The 22,340-nt window shown below is 41.5% G+C and overlaps 1 protein-coding gene across 2 annotated transcripts in view; it reads left to right on the forward strand.

Moving 5' to 3' along the window:
* tbc1d4 (TBC1 domain family, member 4) overlaps positions 1-21,195 on the forward strand; it is a 30,449-nt gene extending 9,254 nt beyond the window's left edge. Inside the window, exons 2-23 of one of the 2 annotated variants that reach the window (XM_068328983.1) lie at positions 101-229; positions 300-537; positions 882-1,126; positions 1,941-2,030; positions 2,260-2,364; positions 2,545-2,677; positions 2,810-2,901; positions 3,003-3,113; positions 5,664-5,786; positions 6,272-6,331; positions 8,635-8,849; positions 9,313-9,465; positions 11,672-11,829; positions 12,379-12,573; positions 13,882-14,043; positions 14,164-14,322; positions 14,616-14,716; positions 14,805-14,948; positions 15,788-15,947; positions 16,025-16,194; positions 17,274-17,450; positions 18,792-21,195. In XM_068328983.1, the coding sequence (XP_068185084.1) occupies positions 101-229; positions 300-537; positions 882-1,126; positions 1,941-2,030; positions 2,260-2,364; positions 2,545-2,677; positions 2,810-2,901; positions 3,003-3,113; positions 5,664-5,786; positions 6,272-6,331; positions 8,635-8,849; positions 9,313-9,465; positions 11,672-11,829; positions 12,379-12,573; positions 13,882-14,043; positions 14,164-14,322; positions 14,616-14,716; positions 14,805-14,948; positions 15,788-15,947; positions 16,025-16,194; positions 17,274-17,450; positions 18,792-19,022 (3,351 nt within the window). In that variant the 3' untranslated portion in view covers positions 19,023-21,195. The remainder of the gene's footprint in view (positions 1-100; positions 230-299; positions 538-881; positions 1,127-1,940; positions 2,031-2,259; positions 2,365-2,544; positions 2,678-2,809; positions 2,902-3,002; positions 3,114-5,663; positions 5,787-6,271; positions 6,332-8,634; positions 8,850-9,312; positions 9,466-11,671; positions 11,830-12,378; positions 12,574-13,881; positions 14,044-14,163; positions 14,323-14,615; positions 14,717-14,804; positions 14,949-15,787; positions 15,948-16,024; positions 16,195-17,273; positions 17,451-18,791) is intronic. The other variant, XM_068328984.1, reaches the window with a different exon arrangement.
* The last annotated feature ends 1,145 nt before the right edge of the window (positions 21,196-22,340 follow it).

Raw genomic sequence — 22,340 nt, forward strand, 5'->3', positions numbered from 1 at the left:
GGTTTGGTTTGGATCACTTTCCTTTCTGTATTGTTAGGATTGTCCTCATGAACTCCATCCTCTTTCTCTTATCCCTCTGCTCTGCGCTTCGTTCTTATAGGTCCCTGAGGTAATCAGCAGAATTCGCCAAGTGTCCAAGTCAGTCCTAAAGGAAGATACCAAGCCCAAACAGGAAGCTGACGAAGCATTCTACAACTCCCAGAAGTTTGAAGTGCTTTACTGTGGCAAGGTAGCAATGAGTGAAATAGGACCCATGTTCCTTTGGTAAGGATGGCACTTCATTTGACAAATATTTCCAGGTGACTGTTCTGCACAAAAAGGCTCCAGTCACCCTCATCGATGACTGCATTGATAAGTTTCGTCAGCACGAAGTTGAACGTAAGCGGCTGCGCCTCCTCAGTGGCCAGCGAGGCTCCACAGACGGGACACCGGTGGACATTTTTATTGGGCCAGACGGAGACCCGCTGTCCTCTGTCCTGAACGAGAGAGTAGAAGGCCCTGAGGGCATTTCAGGGGGGGACATGACAGCAGGTGGAGGTAAGAGCCTCATGCATTATTTTTGTAATAATGCATGAATGCAAGAAATCAGGGGAACACCGAAACCCACAGGTAGCTGTAGTCCAAAGTTAGCAGCTGCAAATGAATAAAATACATTCACTGAGTATGTCTGTCCCTCTGTAACCAGTCCTCCCTGTCCCACTGTAGCCAGTCCTCCCTGTCCCACTGTAACCAGTCCTCCCTGTCCCACTGTAACCAGTCCTCCCTGTCCCACTGTAACCAGTCCTCCCTGTCCCACTGTAACTAGTCCTCCCTGTCCCACTGTAACCAGTCCTTCCAGCCTCTCTGTCCCACTGTAACCAGTCCTTTGCTGTGTGTTTCAGGCAAAGGCCTCTCCAGCAGCACCAGTCAGAGCAGCCTCCGTGGATCATTCCCAGAGTGCATCCTGGAGGATTCTGGCTTTGAGGAGCCTCAGGAGTTCCGGACGCGCTGCAGCAGCCTTGCTGGGAACCTGCAGAGGAAGCCGGGGGAAGGTGTCATCATGGGCCCCCCTCGCCGGAGGCACTCCAGTGCCCCAAATCATGTTCAGCCATCTGATGCAGAAAAGAACCGCACCATGCTCTTCCAGGTTAAGGAGACTTAAAGAAAAGAGCTTAGCTCCGTATTTAGCTAAGATGGAGAAGCTTCGTCAACTCATAAAAAAATGGAGCTACACTGGAACACCAATGTTCTCTTGCAGGGACCAAAGGATCTTTTACACCTGAATAAGGCCTTTGGATTTTCTCCAAAAAAGTAGTAGTTATTAGGTTTATCGATATGTTTATAGGCTGAATGTAGACAACTGCCAAGTCTTATTTTATCCTGAAGTGCTTGACTCCATGTGTAAAACCAGAAAACACAAGCTTTGTTCTGTTTATCATTGTTTGTGATCCTTTTTGCCGTTAGTTGAGCCTCAGAGCCTCGTGCTATCACAAATCAGTTTTATGCACATATGGCTGGTGGTTGTAATGCACAGACCAACTCAGGCCTTTTTCACTGCTTCAGTTTGAAAGGTCTCTGCAACTCTTGAGTAGTGAAAAAGCATCAGGCAGCACTTTATGAAAAGCAGGCCGCATTTAGTCAGCTGCTATTCCTCACAGACCGTGCCCATTTCCTGCTGACGCTAATTTTAAAAACTAGAGCACAGCGCTCAATATGATACTCAACATAGACGTCAATTATGGGAAAATCATTTGTGCAAGCCAGCTGACCTTGATTTTGAGTGTGTCGGAGTATGTTTATGTACGTCAACGAAACAATCTCAAAATAGTCAGTGAGACGGACACTGAGATCATCTTTTCCTAAACTTTTATTCATAAATACACAGTATGAAGATATTAAAATTTCACGTGAGTCCCTTTTATGTATTTGTGTCTAACCTAAATGCACATTGTGTTTAACAGGTCGGGCGATTTGAAATAAACCTCATAAGTCCAGACAGTAAAACAGTGGTGCTGGAGAAGAACTTTAAAGACATTTCCTCCTGCTGTCAGGTTGGTCGATTCACTGCTAGCCGGAGATAGATCAGGCTAATCCACTGCAGCAGGCCTTTGATTTTTAATCAAGAATTTAATGGCAAATGGCAGAAGTATGTTCACTTATTCCTACTTGTTGTTAACACATTTATTCAAATAGATGTGTTTAATAAAAACAATGCCCTCACATTTTCATGTCTGCTGCTTTGGTTTATTTGATTTTTCGCTTGTCTTAACTTTGACACAGGGCATCAAGCAATCCGACCACTTTGGATTCATCTGTCGCGACCAATCGGAGTCTGGTCCCAGTCAGTACATGTGCTTTGTGTTCCAGTGTGCTAGTGAGTCTCTGGTGAGCAATGCAGCACTTGAGCACTTGTCAGTTTAGTTGCTTTCAGATTGCAGCCAGTATACTAATCCTCCTGTTGAAAAACCTTTCTGTTGTGTCTGTGTGTGTGTGTGTGTGTGTGTGTGTGTGTGTGTGTGTGTGTGTGTGTGTGTGTGTGTGTGTGTGTGTGTGTGTGTGTGTTAGGTGGATGAAGTGATGCTGACCTTGAAGCAGGCCTTTTCTACAGCAGCAACCTTGCAGAGCAGCAAAACCCAGATCCAGCTCTGTGAAGCCTGTCCCATGCATGCCCTGCACAAACTGTGTGAGCGGATTGAAGGTAAGCCACACAGCTGGACAGAGAGAGAGCGAGAGGATGAATGTACACAACAATAAATCTAAAGATGCATGTACTGTATCGTAAAATTACCGACATATTAAAGATCTTTAATATATCTTCTCCTTTTTCCAGGTCTCTACCCTCCCAGAGCAAAGCTAGCCATTCAAGAGTATCTCTGCCAGCTGACTGACAATGAGCAGAGTGACATTTTTGAGAGAGTCCAGGTAGGATTTAGTCTTCTTTGAGAAAAAGCACTTGTCAGATTTTGTAATTGATTTCTAGCAGATGTTTCATCTCTTGAGTGTTTGTGTGTCCACATCCGCAGAAACTGAAGCCTACGTCAGACCAAGAGGAGAATGAGTTGGTGATTCTTCATCTGAGACAGCTCTGTGGAACCAAACAAAAGACCCACCTGCACATCGGAGAGGTTCCTCAGGTAAAAGCTTTGACCTGAAGATGATGTACAGTGGGGAAAAAGTATTTAGTCAGCCACTAATTGTGCAAGTTCTCCCACTTAAAAAGAAGAGAGAGACCTGTAATTGTCATCATAGGTATACCTTAACTATGAGAGACAAAATGAGAAAAAAAATACGGAAAATCACATTGTTTGATTTTTAAAGAATTTGTATTGCAAATTATGGTGGAAAATAAGTATTTGGTCACCAACAAACAAGAAAGATTTGTGGCTCTCACGGAGCTGTAACTTCATTTTTAAGAGGCTCCTCTGTCCTCCACTCATTACCTGTTTTAATGGCACCTGTTTGAACTCATTTAGCAGTATAAAATACACCTGTCCACAACCTCGAACAGTCATACTCCAAACTCCACTATGGCCAAGACCAAAGAGCTGTCAAAGGACGCCAGAAACAAAATTGTAGACCTGCACCAGGCTGGGAACACTGAATCTGCAATAGGCAAGCAGCTTGGTGTGAAGAAATCAACTGTTGGAGCAATTCTTAGAAAGTGAAAGACATACAAGGCCACTGATAATCTCCCTCGATCTGGGGCTCCATGCAAGATCTCACCCTGCGGGGCCAAAATGATCACAGGAACGGTGAGCAAAAATCCCAGAACCTCACGGGGGGACCTAGTGAACAACCTACAGAGAGCTGGGACCAAAGTAACAAAGGCTACTATCAGTAACACACTACGCCACCAGGGACTCAAATCCTGCAGTGCCTGATGTGTTCCCCTGCTTAAGGCAGTACACGTCCAGGCCCGTCTGAAGTTTGCTAGAGAGTACTTGGATGATCCAGAAGAGGACTGGGAGAATGTCCTATGGTCAAATGAAACCAAAATATAACTTTTTGATAGAAACACAACTTCTCATGTTTGGAGGAGAAAGAATACTGAATTGCATCATAAGAACACCATACCTACTGTGAAGCATGGGGGTGGATTCATCATGCTTTGGGGCTGTTTTTCTGAAAATGGACCAGGACGACTGATCCGTGTGAAGGAAAGAATGAATGGAGTCATGTATCGTGAGATTTTGAGTGAAAACCTTCAATCAGCAAGATGGAAATGTGGAGATGAAACATGGCTGGGTCTTTCAGCATGACATGCTGGGCAACAAAGGATTGGCTTCGTAAGAGGCATTTCAAGGTCCTGGAGTGGCCTAGCCAGTCTCCAGATCTCAACCCCATAGAAAATCTTTGGAGGGAGTTGAAAGTCTGTGTTGCCCAACGACAACGCCAAAACATCACTGCTCTAGAGGAGATCTGCATGGAGGACTGGGCCAAAATACCATCAACAGTGTGTGAAAACCTTGTGAAGACTTACAGAAAACGTTTGACCTCTGTCATTGCCAGCAAAGTACTGAGATGAAATTTTGTTATTGACCAAATACTTATTTTCCACCATTTTTTATTTTTTTAATTTTAATTTTATATACTGGTTTGATCCCTGAAGGGAAATTAAGAATGCACACTCTAGCTAATGATTCAAAGGCATGCATACATATATATTTGTGAGTACAGTCCCCTGTATCACAAACACACACACAAGGGGGCCTGTAGGCATGCAGGGGAGGTAGAGTGGCAGGCAGCTCCTTCTTGGTGCACCTCAAATGAGCAATTTGTAAAGGGGACGGCACCTTGCTCAAGGGTGCCTCGGCAGTGCTCCAGAGGTGAGCTGACACCTCCCACTGTCAGCTCACCTCCGGGTATTTTTTTTGGGGTGGAAGCGGGAATTGAACCGCCGATCTTAAATCATAGGACGACCCGCTCTACCGCCTGCTTTACCACTGAGCCACTGCCGCCCCTAATTTGCATTGCATAATTTGCAAATAAATTTTTAAAAAATCAGACAATGTGATATTTTTTTCTCATTCTGTCTCTCATAGTTGAGGTATACCTATGATGACAATTACAGGCCTCTCTCATCTTTTTTAGTGGGAGAACTTGCACAAATGGTGGCTGACTAAATACAGTACTTTTTTTCCCCCACTGTAAAATCCGTTTTGGAGAAATTAGCTTTTCTTTGTCACTTGAGAGGAGTGACACAGACATACTGCCTTGTCATATTGCTTTCTAGTTATACTAAAAATGAATTAATTTCTGAGGTTTAACATTAACAGAACAAGATTTAAACGGTCATTATCATGTGAAGGGGCGGCAGAATGATAAAATTATCTCAAACTGCGTTTTGTACTAGTGAATCTTTTCTGTGAGTGATTTCGATATTGCATAGATTTCTTTTAGAATTGCAGTTGGGTGTAAAATTTCTGCTGGTAAACTAATAGTAAAGTTTATTCATCTTACCTTCATGTGTATTTTTAGTGGTGAAGATATCAGCTGGTTATCACTGAAATCAGGCTTTCAGTGTTTTTCCGTTTCAGCGGGAAAAGCAAGAAATTAATGTCTGACAGGGTTTGGGATTATGATTTTTACCTGTTAAATGCTATCTCTCAGAAAAATCCAGTGGAAATTTTTTACAGTCACATTTGATTGAATTTTTTAACTTTCCTGCTATCTTTATCTGAAAGAATGCAGCGAACAGCTCATCAGCAGGTGATTGCACATCCACCAGCAGCCGCTTCAAACTTGATGTTCTCAAGAACAAAGCACGCTCCTCCATCACCAGCTCTCTGGAGAACATCATTGCACGGGTGGAGACATGGTTTATATTTCACACTTTCTTTCATACCACACTTTATCTTTTTTCCGTTCTTTCCTGCCACGTTGAACCATTGAACCATTCTCTCTTTATCGCTTATATTTCTTTCTCTTATTTATCCATCCCAGACAGATATAGCCACTATAGCTCCTCACCTTAATTTGTGTCACTGCTCTCCCTTTGTATCAGTCGCTGTTTCTGTGTCACTGCCGTCCAGGGGATTTGGATTGACCCATATCTGCCAGGGAGGCCGCAGAATAATTCCTTAGCAGAGACAGCCAGACAATATGAGACCGCTGCTGCCATATGGCTCTAAGATGTAGCAGAACAATAGCACAGTTATCCAGACTAGAAATAGTCCCTTTTCACTTTCACACTCATCGTCAAAAGTCATTACTCTGTAAACATTCCAAATGAACATTATGCATGTATTTGCTTTGTCAGGACTACATATTGTATGTTCTCATCCATCACCAGGGTGCCAGTCGGATGCGCGGGCGCTTAGGAAGCATGGGAAGCATTAGCAGTTTTGAAAAGGTAAGTGAGATTTAGGGGGAACACAAGATTTCCCAGAACTGTACTAGAGGGTCTCTTGGAATTCTCACTTTCCCTCCCCAGTGGGTTCTAAAAATATGCTGCATTCATCAGAGTGATAATCTGATGTGCCCACTTTTACTTTCGTAAGTGTTGGTTGGTGGCCAATTGTTCTCTCTTCAATGGAGACATGATTATAACCCTGACGGGTTCTCCATGAAGCCTCGCTGACCAGCAGAGGCAGCAGTTCAGAGGGTGTGTGTTGCAGAGCTGTCAGGGAACCATTTGGGCCTGTTGGTGTTGTGTGTTGTGTTGTTGCTGTGAAGAATGTAGAGGGATGGTGTGATGGAGTCACTCTGACTCCCCATCAGTCATGATGGAGCTAAGAACACTCTCTCCCCGATGCAAAATTGTATTTGTAGTATTGTTCCAAAGAGAAGTTTGAAAGAAAAATGCTCACACCTAGCATCTCTATAACCCACACTACACTGCAGTTGTTGGAGAGGCATGCTGATAAGAGCTAATGTAGCCTTTAGCTGCTAGCCTCGAGCAGACATGAGATGCTCTGGTAAGTCAAATTCGTAAGAGATTACCATTCTTGGTATCACATGACTGCCTCTGGATCCAAACACAGCTTTGATCGACCTCATCTACTGAACGCTCTCTCAACAACATAGCGGTCACATGACTGGATTTGTCTTTGGCGTCCATTATGTCATGTCATATGAACTGCAAACATGACTTACGAACTGAAACAATTCTTCACATCATCCTCACACAGCAGCTTCAAGGTCTTTTTCATGGAAATATATGTGACCAACTTTCATATTACTAAAAAAATATATTTACATAGACGACCCAAAAATAATATTGGTAGATTGATTAAATTTCAAAAATACAGACATTTTCTTGTGTTTAATTTATGTGTTAAGTTTGATGAAGCTGTAAACACTCTTTGTGACATATGGTCTGGAAAAAATGACCTCCTGTCAGTCACCCAGCACGTAGTCACAGCCGACGCTCCTTATGAGTGGCGACTGAACAGGATTACATGAGAACTACTGAGGTGGTGTTTGGTGGGGAGATTGGCAGGAAAAAAACCAACTATTCTCTTTTGAAGTGGATCTGGATAAAGATAATCCTGGAGGCCTTTTCTGACCCATTATTTCTCTCAGATTAGATAGATGGATCCAGATGAAGGGACAGATCCATGATCTTTTTTCCCTTTCTTTAACACTGCAAGGAGGCCTGGACGGCCTTTTTCACACGTCTCAACTGTCGGGTGATAGTGAAGAAATTGTTTCTGCTTTGCATATTTCTAGTTTGTTTACGACACATGTAAAGTTAAGTTTAATAGTTCATATTCTGCATTTATAAAGGAAAGTATACCACCTCTCCACAGAGGCTCACCTGTGTCCTTTGTTGTGTTTGTAATTGTCAAAAGCAAACAAATGGCATCTGGGAATGTATCAGGATGCAGATGTCATAGCAAGCAGGAAATTCAAATCAGGAAGCTGGGATCAGTGGTCCGCCTGCTGAGCTATGTCTTTCTTGGCTTCCCCTTAGACCTGCCATAGGATGACTTTCAGCAGAAGTGTGATTAGTCAGTTAGTGTTTTCCTGCAACTTAAGCCACTCAGCTATGAGTGATGTCGACATGATTTACATGTGTGACAAACTGAGCTTTTAGAAGTTGCAGTGTGATTAGTGATGCAAACAGCACAAATACCTCCTAGTACAGTCATCATATCAGATCTCTGCAGACTGTCTCTTCAAACGTCACGGGGTGAGATTGGCTGCTTTTTATGTAGTGTTGAGCCACGGATGTGCTTCCCACCAATAGTGTGAGTTCTTATGAGTCACAGGACTTTGTCCATTAGAATACAATAGATGTAGGAGTTGTGCTGCCAAGGCACGAGGCTCTTCTGAGTCCAAGGGTACTGAGTGGAAAGTTGAACTTGGAACAAGTCTTGCTGTGGGGTAACAAGAACTAGGTGAGAACTTCAAGTTAAGAAACTGAGGTGTTGTGTGATCATTACGATGTAGGTTGTGTCTCTGGAGTTTTAGCATGCTTATTGTTTATTGTTTACTCGTACCCTGGGTTATTGATCTGCATGGCTATATTGAATAGTTTTTGGATGTGATGACTGTAATTCAACCTTTTTTTTTTAAACCATTCTCATTTAGTTTCAGTTATGCAGGCAGATGCATCAAAAATCCAACCATACTAAAAAAGCACATATAAAATGCATTGTTATATAATATATCCATGCATGCTCTGAAGTGTTTTCCTTTCCTTTTCAACAGGATGAAGAGTCTCCTGGTCACTCCCCTCCAGGTTCCCCTCCTGCTTTCCCTGATGAGGAGCTGGAAGCTGGCATGCAGTTCCGTCGCCGAGCTCATACCTTCAGCCATCCACCAGTGAAGAAACGCATCTCCTTTGAGGGCCAGCCTTCCAGCCAGGCCAAACAGCCCCCGCTGCGCAGACAACAGTCCGTCAATCCAGAGCTGCTACAGAGCAGGTACCCCTCAGTCCATCCATCCATCACTGCATTCATGTGTAGCACCTGAGAGTAAAGGAACAAAACGATTAATGCAGAATATGGTCCTCCTGCGTCGCAGGAGTGTTTCGTTAGTACCGTTACCTACAGGAGTGAGCTTTGTGTGTTTGATGTGACTGATGCTGAATCTGCAAGAAAATAAGAAGCTTTGGATCATTTTATGATTATAAATATTCTGTTCACCTTTGATTTACTGACAAACAATATGATCTATTTGCAGAGCTTTGATCCTTCTTGCATTTCTCCACCTTCCACTATTCTTGAACAATTACATCACAAGTTTCCTGTCATTGTTTTCATTGCTCAAGAGTTCCTCAGTTTTTTTCTGTAATGTGACCAGAGGCTTATATTTCTGTGCATTGTTTTTTTTGTTTTTTTTGTGCTTTTTTTCCATTTGTGGCCATTTTATGTTTGGCTTGCCCAGTCCCGTGCCTGTCTCGAGAACGCGGAGCGTTTCAGAGAGTGAGACCTCCTTCAGCCTCCCCTCCTCCTTCTCCACTCCCACTTTCCTGAAAAGCATTTACCAGGGCTCCCTTGGCTCCCTGAGCTCCCTGGCAGACAGTGGGAGCCTCAAGAGGTGAGAGGGGGTAACCAAATGAATCCCCCTATTTAGAAACAGACACATTGGCCAGGGACTAAGGGGATGAGTGGGAGGGACACCGTCGTCTTTGTTGGGTTTGACCTTAGTTGGGTACGTTTTAGCAATCCAAGCCTTTTAACACTCAGCTTTTATTTGTCCTTATGTGTCTATCCATCACAGCTATACTAGCAGAAATACTTTGCAGCAGTTCCTTTACTTCCCATCATCTCTGCAGCAGGGCCTGCCTTTGTTCGCTCACTATGGATAATGATGATGATGATGCATTCTTAACTTGTTGTATTTTGCACGGCAATAGATCTAATCTGTGGTTACCGTCTTTGAACTAATAAACTTCATTTCTCACTGTTGCTGTCACCTGTGCTGACCTGTGCTGCCTGCCTGAGGGCCTCTAAACAGTATGCTGAGTCATTTCTTGTGTGTGTGTTTTTTTTAAATGTTTTTTTTCAGTTGTTTTATTCAATAAGACAAATATAGCATGCAAAAAAATGTCCCTAAATACACCTCTAGAGATCCCCCCTCTCTCTCCAGAGCTACCCTGACAGGAGCAACTAGTTTTCTGAATGGTAAAGGTTAATGTTTCTATTTGGAATGATTCATTGGTGCAGAACTATGTACAAATGGTATTTCTGTAGGAAGTTTCTCTTCTCATAGATGCTTGGGCCTCTCAGCATTGATAACAGAGGAAGAAAAGCTTTTAGAGATTGTTACTGATCAGGAAGAGTTGAAGCTTAAACCTGTTGGGTGTTTGATCTGAATTTGTCACCATGTCCCTCTGTTCCGCTGTAACACTTGGCTCCATTGCTGGTGGTATGTCTTTTGTGACTTTCTTCATGACAGGAAATAAGGTTAGGACGCCAAGTGAACAAGTTCAAATCTTTTAAAGAGGTTATTATGTAGAACAGTTGAGTGTGTGAAGTAGGGTGTCATTTGTCTCAATAATGTTCATTTCCTGTTTGTCACTTCCAATGTGATCGGACCGGCATTAGTGTGCAGACAAAGCTTACAGTATATTTGTATGAAGGAGGAAAAGTTTAAATTTTGGGTTGATGTCAATTTTGACATCACCAAGACGTCAAAAAGAACTCTTTAAGGTTTCATTGACCCATTCAGTAGTATGTACCTATACATTATGATATAAAGGTGTAACGTTCACTCCTAAAGTATTCTAGAACACACATGGGCTTAAAAACAAATTTAAAAAAATATAATTTGTCTGGTGAAAGGTTTTTTGTTGCTCCAAATAAAAATGCTCTAATGGTTGCAGGAGTTTTTGGTGTTTATATTATATAGTAATTACATTATGCTACTCATTACGCCTACATCATGAGGTGTCATTGAATGCAGCTTAATTAATCTCATAAATATCCAGTCTGTATAAAAATTGTGGGAGGTTTCTGTTTCTTTGATGCTGTTTTACTATTTGGTTATTCTAAAGTCAGTAATTGTGAAATAAAAATTAATTTTGGAGACAACTTTCCCACTTACAGATGCTGCAGCGTCCTGTCCACTCAGTTTCACGTGTCTCTTTTTCCACATATCATACTCTGATATTTACAAAAATGAGAAACGCACCTCCATTCCACACTTGGCCGAGCGCTTTATTTCTGTTGGTCTGGTTTTGATTGGGAGTGTGTAAGGTTTGTTTTTTTGCACCTGGCATATTCTCCATCATTGTAATGTCAGGTATGATAGTCAAGGCCTGGATGTTATGACTGGATGAACATTAATCACAAGGCAGTGAACTGTTTTTCAGGAACAAAGTTTTCATCTTCACTAACACAAGCTTCCTCTGTTCTGAGAAAGCATGCGCCTTAGCTGTGGCTGTTTATGTGGCTGAAGTTTGTTATTTTACAAATAACTGCAGGTGTAGCATGTTAATCTACACCTGTAGCACCACCCTTTCCTTTATTAACATGAATATTGGATCGGTGCCCATTACATGTTAGTCATCAATATTTTAAAGTTCACCTTGACCATTTCTCAGCGCTTCAGAGGGTTTGTTGATAAGAAGCTTGTGCAAGGATTCTGTGTTATTATTGAGTCTCAAGGTGAGACACTTGCCTTATTTTACCGGAGGATGTTTGTAGGCTTATGCATTGGTAAAATCTGCTGAAAGACTGTCGTGTGTAAGATGATACTAGACTCTTTATCGGGTGTCTTTGACTCTTGTCTTCTCTTGTAGCAATGGGGAAAGCCGGAAGAGGACTCTGTCTGGCTGTAGCAGCGACTCAGTGAGTGGAGGCCTCCCTCCCACCCCACGACGGGTCTCCTGGAGACAGAAGATCTTCTTGAGTGTCGCATCTCCCATGAACAAGCCGACTGCATCCATGCATCACCCAGGTCTGGTAACTCAATCTCTCGAGCGGTTCAGGGCAGGGCTAAACAATATGCACAGTGAACACATTCTGAATAATCCACAAGAGCACTGAGAAGAAGTGCGAGGCAAGGGAAAATACATGATTCTTGTGGGGAATTAATTTATTTTGACTAACATGCATGCATGTATGAGGGAACAGGAAGCAGTTATTAAAGAGAGCGATATCAGTCGAGAGAGCTAAAAATGGAGAAGGGCACAGAACTTCAGGTTTCAAAGTTATCCACCTTCATCACCAGTTTGTAGATTACTCCAGTGGGTTTATTAAATCTTTGCTGATAACGTCTAGCTGCTGCAGGAACAAATATATGATGAGACAGAGGAACCAAAGCAATAAGCTGAAAGAACCAAAAATGTGTAAAGCTGCAGGTTTGGGTATTAATGCTCTGTGTAGCCGTGGTTACAAGTGACCCCTTTCACCGTTCATATAGTCATTAGATTAATTCACATATGTTTAAGAGATACATTTTCTGCACATGCAGTCTGTTGATGATTTTCTTGATGTGGTGTTTTAGATGACTCTGATGGGAAGGACTTGTTGCCTCTGTCTCCCTGTGCCTGTGACTCCACTCTCGACCCCCTGAGGCACCTGGCCCTGCCGGGTGCAAAGTCCAAAAAGACGGGCGCTGAATACCGGGCCCTCTGGAAGAATGCAATCCACCAGCAGATCCTTCTGCTGCGCATGGAAAAGGAGAACCAGAGGCTGGAGGGTGAGTCGCAGTTTCCGCTGGTACATTATGTGTGTGATAGTCGCCCTCAAGAGAATCCCTGCCTGAATTTGAAGAGCATCATGTCTGTGGTCTTGTTGCTGCAGGAAAGTTTAGTAACTTCAGATGTCTTCTTTGCAGGCACTGGGACTATTTATAATTTGTCATGGGACTGTTCTTATTAAAATCATCCCACACTGGGATCTATTGTTAAATTGCTGCACATTTAACACCCTTGTCATTATTAACTGAAGCTTTAAGAGCGTGGACAGGGAGGACAGGCTCAGTCAGCTGCTCCTAGGCTGTGTGTATGTTTTTAAGTCAGATGTTGCCACCATAGAGTAAAATTTTGGGCTACGCACAAGAACACATGAACACAGTAACTCCCAGTGGGAGATGCACAGGAAAATCCAAGTTATGGTTAGAGTAACAGGATACAACTCTTCATTATAACTCCTTCATGGTGATGCTAGTTCAGACAGCTTTATTTAGCACTGTCTTGTCTTATCTCTTAACTGGAAAGAGGTAGAATGGAAGTGAAGAAGCAGTTGATTAGCTGCATTCACTCGGCTTCTTTGTCTCCAAGTCTCCAGATGTGGAGTTGAATTAAGTAAATTTTACATCTACTGATGAAGGCTGCAATGTGTCATTTTTTATACACAACAAACTGACACAATGAAAAAACCCCCCGCAAACAACCTTAAAGGTCTTGTTTGAATAAAACAGGAGTATTTGCACCTATAATGTGTAGCCTTTATATCTTTTACCAACATGTCTTTATTCTTTTGTGTGTTACCATGGCACCAATGCTGGTCTGAGGACCTATCTGAATAACTGTTTTCTGTAGAAGGTAAGCGATAGAGAAGGAGCTCATTATAACTGAGGCACATAGTTTTGCATGATTTCAGGTGTCCGTTCATTCAGTGCCGCTTCTTTTGTTTTCTTATTAAGGGGTCACACTTGATGCTGTTTTAGTTTCTTTTGTCCTCTGAACCCTTGTCCTCTATCTTGTTATAGCTTCTCTGAGCCTTTAACATAATGAGGATGGATTTTTGGTGTTAGTGTGGGCATTGTGTCTTGTGTCTGTGTGGTAGGCTTTCCATGGTAAGCGGTGACTTATCTGTCTTTAATCCTCTATGTTGTGTTTCAACAAAAGCTCAATCGGATGGGTTTTTTCTTTTTTCTTTATTTTTGTCAGCACAGCTCTTCGTTGGGCAACCTATTGATTTCCTGGTGAGCGTCTTCATGCATACGGTGATGGTGAATATGTTCTCATCTTTATCTCTTTTCATTCTGGTCATTGTGCCGCAGCAAGCAGGGATGAGCTGCACATCCGTAAGATGAAGCTCGACTACCAGGAAGTAGGCCAGTGCTCTAAAGATGCACAGGCATTTTGGGAAAGAAAGCTCACAGCTCCAGGCAGAACAACAGTCCCACAAGACAAGGAGGAGTTGTATCGTGCACTCTGCCAAGGTGAAATATTTGTGTCTGTGTGCTTGTTTGTACATATTTTTGTGTAATAAAGCAACAAAAAGTGAATCTGTGTTGTATGCAGCGGTATGCCAGAGTAAACATGTAAATCTTGGTCTGCAGGTGTTCCCAAGAACAGGCGTGGGGAGGTCTGGTTGCTCCTCTCCCATCAGCATCGGCTGCGTCACAGGCTTCCCCAACGTCAGCAGGCCGTGGACACCCCCTATCAAGACCTGCTTAAGCAACTCACATCACAGCAGCACGCCATCCTGGTGGATCTAGGTGTGGACGTGGTTGTAAAAACGGGTTCTTTGAAAGGAGAAAAAAGATCATGGATTTGATTGTTTAGTCTTTTTTTGCAATGGAAAATGATTCGCGATGATGCATGATGAGGAAGTTTGTATCATTTGTGGTGGTTGTCGTACATGATCCTCCTTGGTTGTTATTTTACTTAGTTTTAACTATAACAGCACATTATAAATTTCTTCCTCATGTTTCTCCTTGTTGAAACCTCACAGAAACCTTGAGATTTTAGTAAACGCTTACATAAATGTTGTATTTGTGACCCTCCTCAGGCCGAACCTTCCCGACCCACCAGTACTTCTCAGCCCAGTTGGGCGCGGGGCAGTTGTCCCTCTACAACCTACTGAAAGCCTATTCCCTTCTAGACACAGAGGCACGTACCACAATCCCTTTATGTTTCCTATGTGTGACAATCAAAAACTTGGTAACACTTGTGGTATTTTTTTTTTTTCCACACACAGGTTGGTTACTGCCAGGGCATCAGCTTTGTGGCTGGAGTGTTGCTGCTGCACATGAGCGAAGAGCAGGCCTTTGACATGCTGAAGTTCTTCATGTACGACTTGGGCATCAGGCAGCAGTACAAGCCCGACATGATCTCTCTGCAGGTCGGTGCAAGAACCGATAGACTGAATTTGATTTTTGCATTTAAAGCGTGCACCACCAAAGGCCTCACCCCACAGAGCTGCACTCTAGCCTTTTGCATTCAAGCTTTAGCTGTTCTTCCTGCACCGAGAGAACTTGTGTGTTAGTGCGTCCCTTTGGCAAACAGTAGTTAAGAGTCTCCACCTCTAACAGACCACACCTGCATGCCTGCTCTGTTAGCTCCAGTTAAACATCAGCTGACCTCACTGGGGTGAAAGCATCAGCAGGCGTGGTAATGTTTAATCTACATCAGGTAGCCCTTTAGCACAGCAGGGGCTTGTTGGTTCTCTTCACACCGCAGCTCCTCTCTCGTTAGACCAGTCGAAAGGTGGAGAAGATGAAAGGAATTTATGACTTCTTTTTCTCTGTGCAGTGGTTCGGTGCGAGGAAGTGAAGGTATTGCTTGGCTTCTGTGTAACGGTCAGGAAACGAACTGATAACAGCCTATATTTAGCTTCAACTTCTGTTTCTCTTTTCTGTCTGCTTTGCATTGGACTGTAACACTTCATGATCACTGTAATACATAGTTGGTTGGATGGCTGTTGGTTGGTTGGTTGGTTGGTTGGTTGGTTGGAGTTGTACTACTCATCTCAGCTAGTCTCTCAAACAGCAGTAACTATTCTTATGGTATAAGCTTGGGTAAAGTGTCATTCAACAGCTAGTATTTCCTGGGCGGGGTGATGAAAGAGTGTTAACTGCAGATCCAGATATACCAGTTTGCTCAGGTGGAACATGTTTCAGCCTGTGTGTTTTTTATCTGTTTGAATCTTTCTGTTTACGCATAATGTCTGTGTCACTCCAGATTCAGATGTACCAGCTCTCCAGGCTGTTACATGACTACCACCGCGATTTGTACAATCACTTTGAGGAGTACGAGATCAGCCCCAGTCTCTACGCAGCGCCATGGTTCCTCACCCTCTTCGCCTCGCAGTTCCCGCTCAACTTTGTGTCCCGAATCTTTGGTGTGTCTTCAGAAAACCTTGTAGTGATGCTTGCTACTGGAGATCTTTTTGTAATTCTTGTGCCGTTTTTGTTTCAGATTTTGTGTTTATCCAGGGGACTGGTGTCATCTTTAAAGTGGCCCTGTATCTGCTGAGCTGCCATGAGGGCCAAATAGTGGAGTGTGACAGCTTTGAGAGCATTGTGGACTACCTGAAAACTACACTTCCTGCCCTCACCCAAGCACAGATGGAGCAGACCATTACAAAGGTACAAATTTGACGTTGAAATGCTTCAAATTTACACACACACACTTTTCCAGGGAATTAAGAGTAGTGACACATGTAAAAGTAGTGTAGTAGAACCTCAAGATACAAGTTTAATCCGTTCTGTCCCTGAGCGCATAAGTCAAACAACATTTCAAAACTAAAATAAGAAAATCATTTTAATTTATTCCAGCCTTGTAAAGCCCCTAACTTGTAAGTCCCTAACTGCCTAAATTCTGAAAAAAAAAAAGTTTTTATCAACCAATAGACATCCAGACTTGACCTGTGTATAATTAATTTTATACGGGTTATATAAACAATGATAAAGTGTGAAAAGAAACATGAGCTACATCTTTTATCCACAAAAGACAAGGAGAGTCCGTCTCTGCTGATGTTGTATCCATCTTCCAACTAGCGGTGTCCCAAAGCACGGCTTGTATCTCGGATTTTTCTTGTATGTCGAACAAAATATGGGCAGAGAGATGACTTGTATTTCAAATAATAATAATTGTATATATGTTGGGCAGGTACGACTGCACTTGTCTACATGATCCAGCGTTGCACCGATTAGCGTTTAGCACTTTCGCAATCAGTAATCCACTGAAAATGATTAAAAGAAATCGTGAAAAAATGCAACAATTGTCGTGATGCAATAGTTGTGTTCAACTATTGTGTTTTTCTATAGTTCAGTTGTTCGTGTAATCCCTCACCTTCCACCATTTCTACAGATGTCATGCCTTCTTCTAAAGTAAAGCAGAGTTCTTTTCCTGTACATGTGTCACCGCGTCAACGACATTTGTCACCAGGTGTCTCTTCTTACTTACTATACAACCACAGGGTCCTGGGTTTTCATACGGTTCAACATTTATGTTGCATTAAAGCATGCTGTAGGTAGCGACGGCATTTTAAATCGTTTTGATTTACCTGTTACTGTATTGTAAGATTAAAATTTTACAATCGACATATCCTATACTCAGTATATAGACTGTTTTTGCTGGCCCTTGCAGTTTTTGTATTAATATCAATATATGGTAATGACTTGTGATGTGCGCCGTGATCATTGTTTTACCATCTATTCTGCAGGTAGCAGATATGGACATCTCCAAGCAGCTGCATGCGTATGAGGTAGAGTACCATGTCCTCCAGGATGAGATGCAAGATACTGGATCCCTGCCCGATGACTCTGACCGGCTTGACAAACTGGAAAAGACAAATATCCAGTTGAAGAAACAAAACATGGACCTGCTAGAAAAACTCCAGGTAGGCAGAAGAATGACTTTGAAATCAGGATCTGCAATTTAAGCACGCTCCTTATTCACACTGATGGGATTGATTGTGAGAAAAAGCCAATTATCTGTATGTAAATTGATGATGATGTTATTGTTTATTGTTGTGAGAGGGAATGAGAGGAAAGATTGTTTTTTTCTTGTTTGGATGGAGGCTTAATAGCACCATCTTTTTTATGCAGGTGTCATTAGTAGTTCCTCAAAGCACCTCTAGATGGCAATAGAGAAAAGGTAAAAACAGTGAAAACGGTTGAAATAAAAAGGGAATACTATATGATGGCTAAACACCCCTAATAATATGATTAATAGTTGTGCATATTTATGCAGAATTAATATTAACGTCACACATGATTATTTTTATATTAAATATGAATTATGCTGCTGTTATTTCTGATGTTGGGAGGAAAAATTAGTGCCTTCTTAAATCTGTGTTTTAATGGAAAACCTTTTGGTCAACATTTGTCTTTATCATTTTTAACAAATACAATTTGTTATAGTTTTTATATGAGTGTTGTGAATTCAAATAGACACAGGAATTCTGACTTCTTGAATTTGTCAGATTTTGTAACCTCTATCCTTTTGCTTACATGGAGAAATGAAGCAGGCGCTTTTGGCCACCAGGAGGGATCCAAGAGCTCTGAATGTCCCACAGCTTGAACTTGAAATGCTTTTACATATACAGTATTTTTACTACAAAATGGAAATCCCTGCAAAAGTTTTGCTTTTAGCACTGTCATGAGAAAAAGACAAAAAAAGAGCAGATGTTGGCATTTAGTAAATTGCTGAATTAACAAAGATACATAAATATTTAAGAATTTGTCTTAAAATCTCAGCCAACACTTACTTTGTCAGATTTCACCATCATTAAAACTTTTCCTTCTCTTAAATGCTAAAATGAGTGGAAACAAATATCTACTGTTTATCTTGTTGGGTGAAAACACGTTACAAACACATGAGAAACCCATGTGGCCTTCCACCAACATGCTTAAACAATCTTCTTCACCCAGACAAACACATAGATAATAAATATGACTTTTAAATTCTCAAGGGGTAAACTATTGTATTTTCATTTATTTTTTTTGACAACAACTTGTCACATATTCTCTGAGGGAATATTACCACCAATGTCAAAAGGCTGTTGTAGTCTTCTAGTTGTAATTTAGTCTAATATAGTTTAAAGTTTCATGGTTTTTGTCTGTAGAATTAAGGCCCCAGAAACTTTAACTCAAGGCTGTTGATTAGATCTGAGCCTGTGTTTGCCCTCCTCGTATTTATTGACAAGTATTTACAGAGGTGTGATGTCTGTGTCTTTCAGACTGCAAGGCAGAAGATTCAGTCGCTGGAGTTGAGCGTAGAGAACTTCCTTTCTAGGGAGAGCAAAATGAAGCACATGATTCGCTCTCTGGAGCAGGAGAAGGCAGCTTACCAGAGGACAGCTGAACGCATGCGCTCATGCCTTCCCCCTGACAGCCTGACAGATGTGGAGATGACCCAGATCAAAACAGGACCCAACGGAAAAGCCAAAACTGCAGCCAAGAAGCCCTGATGGCAACCAGGAGCTGGCTGCGTCTGAAATGAACGAATGTGGACTGCTTGAGCAGAAAGCTGCTGCAACTCATAGCTGTTGTACTGCTGCACAAGAGAAGCAGTGATTTGTAAATGTGTGATGTCTTCACTAGGGACTCAGGCTGTGTATCTATATGATACTGGTCAGCATTTAAAAGAGTGGTTTTATTAGCAAGTAGACCATCAGGAGATCAAAGCTATTCAAAATCATCTGTGTCACTGCCAGTTCGAAGGTGAGATCAAGATACGCAACGTCTCTCCCAGTTCAGATCCTTACAGTAATTATGAGGGGAATTTTCTCATCTGATGCAAGTGAGAAATGTGTCGGTCCTTGCAAATGTTTTTTAGGACTGCTTTGATGCAGTTACCCTGGCCTCAGCATCACACAAGCAATGAACAGAAGGTGCCAGGTAGCAAACCAGTGGACCTCAGTTTCAACTTATAGCCATTACCAAATTGTTTTTGTTGTTCTTGAACTACGTCTGCAGTTAAACCCTGCCTTGGAGTAATTAGATTGCTTTGTTGTTTCCTTTTATTATTTTGAATTTTTTTTGCGAAAATATCATTTCACTCCAAAGATATATTTTTCACATTTCTGCGTTTACATTTCTGCACCCGTCCAGTATCTTGCTGCTCATGTCTCAACACAGCACCACTGTCTTTCTGTGAGATATCTTTAGTAAATGCACTTGCTGCTTCTAAGGAGGAAGTGTTTCTTCCAAAGCTCAGACAGGATGTGAGGTCGTCTGCTTTCTCAGTTTCCTGTGTGACTGACCGCCGTGTCTTGTTTTAGCGCCACACTGAAGCAGAGTTCACGCTCCCCAGGAGGCTCTGAAACTCAGACTGCAGTGGAGTAAAGATCTAAATGTACAACAGTCTGTAGGAAATTTGGTTGTTTATGTCAGCCCAATGTTTGACAAAATTAGCAACATCCACTATTCCTGTAGTTCTTGAGGCTGAAATCTGCTTGAGTTTTTTTCAAAGGCAGTAGGTATCTACAGTTACAGTTTAGTTTGGCACCCATTCAGGTATTTTAAGGTGAGCGGAGATAATTCATTATAAGGAAGATTGCAAAGGAAGTACAAAGAACTTCATAATAAGCCAATATCTTTTTTAATGGGAATAAGATTCTCGACTGACTGCAGGAGCAGACAGTTTAAAGAATGTCCTTGGGTCTCTCCTTGGTTTCATTTCATCTCAACTCCATGTCTGACTATCTCTAATTTTGATTGCAAGCAAAACAGTCCCAGGTTTAACTCTGCTTTCATAAAACATCTTCCCATTTAAACCAAGGTGATGTCTATCATGTACTTACTAAAAGCATCTATCAGTCTTCCTGTCCTTGTTGACGAGTTGTGGTGGCACACTCCTGTCTATTTAAGTGTGAAGTTTTTATTCTCAACTTGACTCCAAGCTAATATATTCTTTGGCATACAATGCAGCATGTTTATCAGTAGCAATTGAGTTTATTTTAATTTACCTGAAGTACTCTGCATTTGTTGAGTTGAAGGACCTATGCTGGTTTGGGTTTAGCTAGATAGTTTGATACACTTTTGACTCAGCTTCCTGTGATGGTAATTCAGATGACATTTTATGTTGAATAGGAGGTTTGCACAAATCTCGTAAGAAATATATAAGTTGTATCTGAACATCAGGGATTCAGGAAGCGAAACATATCAAACTGGATTTGACACAGTGCTACTTCACCATCATCTTATAAACTGAGCGTTAAACCAAAGATGGTTGTTTTTCAAAACCAATTAATGCAAGATGAATGAATCCATCCAATAGGTCTGTTCCACTACAAATATTTTTGGCAGTGATATTTTGATTTTTTTTTTTTTAAATTTCCAATCACAGACTTGTGCTGCTCTGATCTTATGCCTTGTGCCAAAATAAATTATATCCATCCTTCCATTAGTTGAAGAGACGATTTTTCAGGATCTAATGTTAATGAAGCTTGTTGTCGTAGTCATTCAACAGTTGTGTTTCACATCAGGTGCTCTGACTTCTGACTGCACAATAGAGCTTAAATCACTGTGTTGTAAAGAAAAACAATACAGAATAGAGGTTTTATTTTTGTGTGGAAATGAGAGCCACATGACAAAACATTCATATTCTTTAATAAACTTCACTTTGCCTTGTTTTCTCTATCTCTTGTCAGAATGGCTTTCCTGCTCTGTAAGTTCTCATGAAGAAATCACGTTCTCTTACCGGATTCAGTCGCAGCAATCCAAGTACACGATGTAGCCTCAAGCTTAAATGTTCTCTCAGTGTGTAGACATATTATTGCGTAAAAGGCCCAGGTAGACTTCAACAGTTTTAGAGTGTCTATTTAAAGACATTTCAAGAGTTGTGTTTTTGCAGTGCCTTGAGCAAACATAACTAATTCTCCGCTGGAAAAAAAAAAGACTTGGTCAAACTGAAGCTTTCCCATCCTGAAACAAATGTTAAAACAACCGATAGTTTCTAAATCAACTATGCTCCGGTGAATTAGGGTACATCAGCTTCAGACTTGTGTGACCTCTGGTGAAAATAGTGTAGGTTTTGTTACACACTGCTATAAGGCAGCAGCTTATAAAGTTATAAGTAAATGCAAAAACAGTTTTAGAAGTAAATGTAAAACTTTGGATTGATTATGATTGAAATTTAAAGGTATTCCCCAAAGAAAAAGAATTTGATGGATAAGAATCCCCACCTATGTATTTGAATAAGTTCACTTGTCTCACACTGTCATGCTGTCACTAACTCCACCCACCACCTGTCAATCAAGCGCCCAACCAATCATGGTGCATCTACCAGAAGGAATCACATGACCAATACTGTATAGTTACAGGCATCTGCTATGTTAGGAGAAGAAATAAATATACATGGACTTCCCAGTCAACATAATTTTAGAGTGTCATAACTATCACTTCTATAAAATTTCTTTTCTACTTGTTCTTTGGACAGGTGCCTTTTTTCTTTAACGTTAGCTTCTTTCCCAATCTCACCATTAGTTAGCTTTCTTTCCCCAGTTAGCCTGCTAACATCTACAGCTTCGCAATGCCCACCCAGGACAATCCATGATTTGCCAACACAAATTCGTTACGTCACCATGTTCATTTTGGACTACGTTGGGTGCACTTGGTTTATAATAGCAATACATTTGTTTTCATATGTTTGGTATGAAATCTGATATTATTGTTTTATCGTGGAATTTCCACAGGTTCCCTTTAGTTTGTATATAAAGTATTCAACTTACTTTTGCTAAACTTTAAAGAGTGTTACAGCTGCTAACCACCACAAATATAGCATT

Source organism: Antennarius striatus, chromosome 12, assembly GCF_040054535.1.
Source record: "Antennarius striatus isolate MH-2024 chromosome 12, ASM4005453v1, whole genome shotgun sequence".
Taxonomy (NCBI): Eukaryota; Metazoa; Chordata; class Actinopteri; order Lophiiformes; family Antennariidae; genus Antennarius; species Antennarius striatus.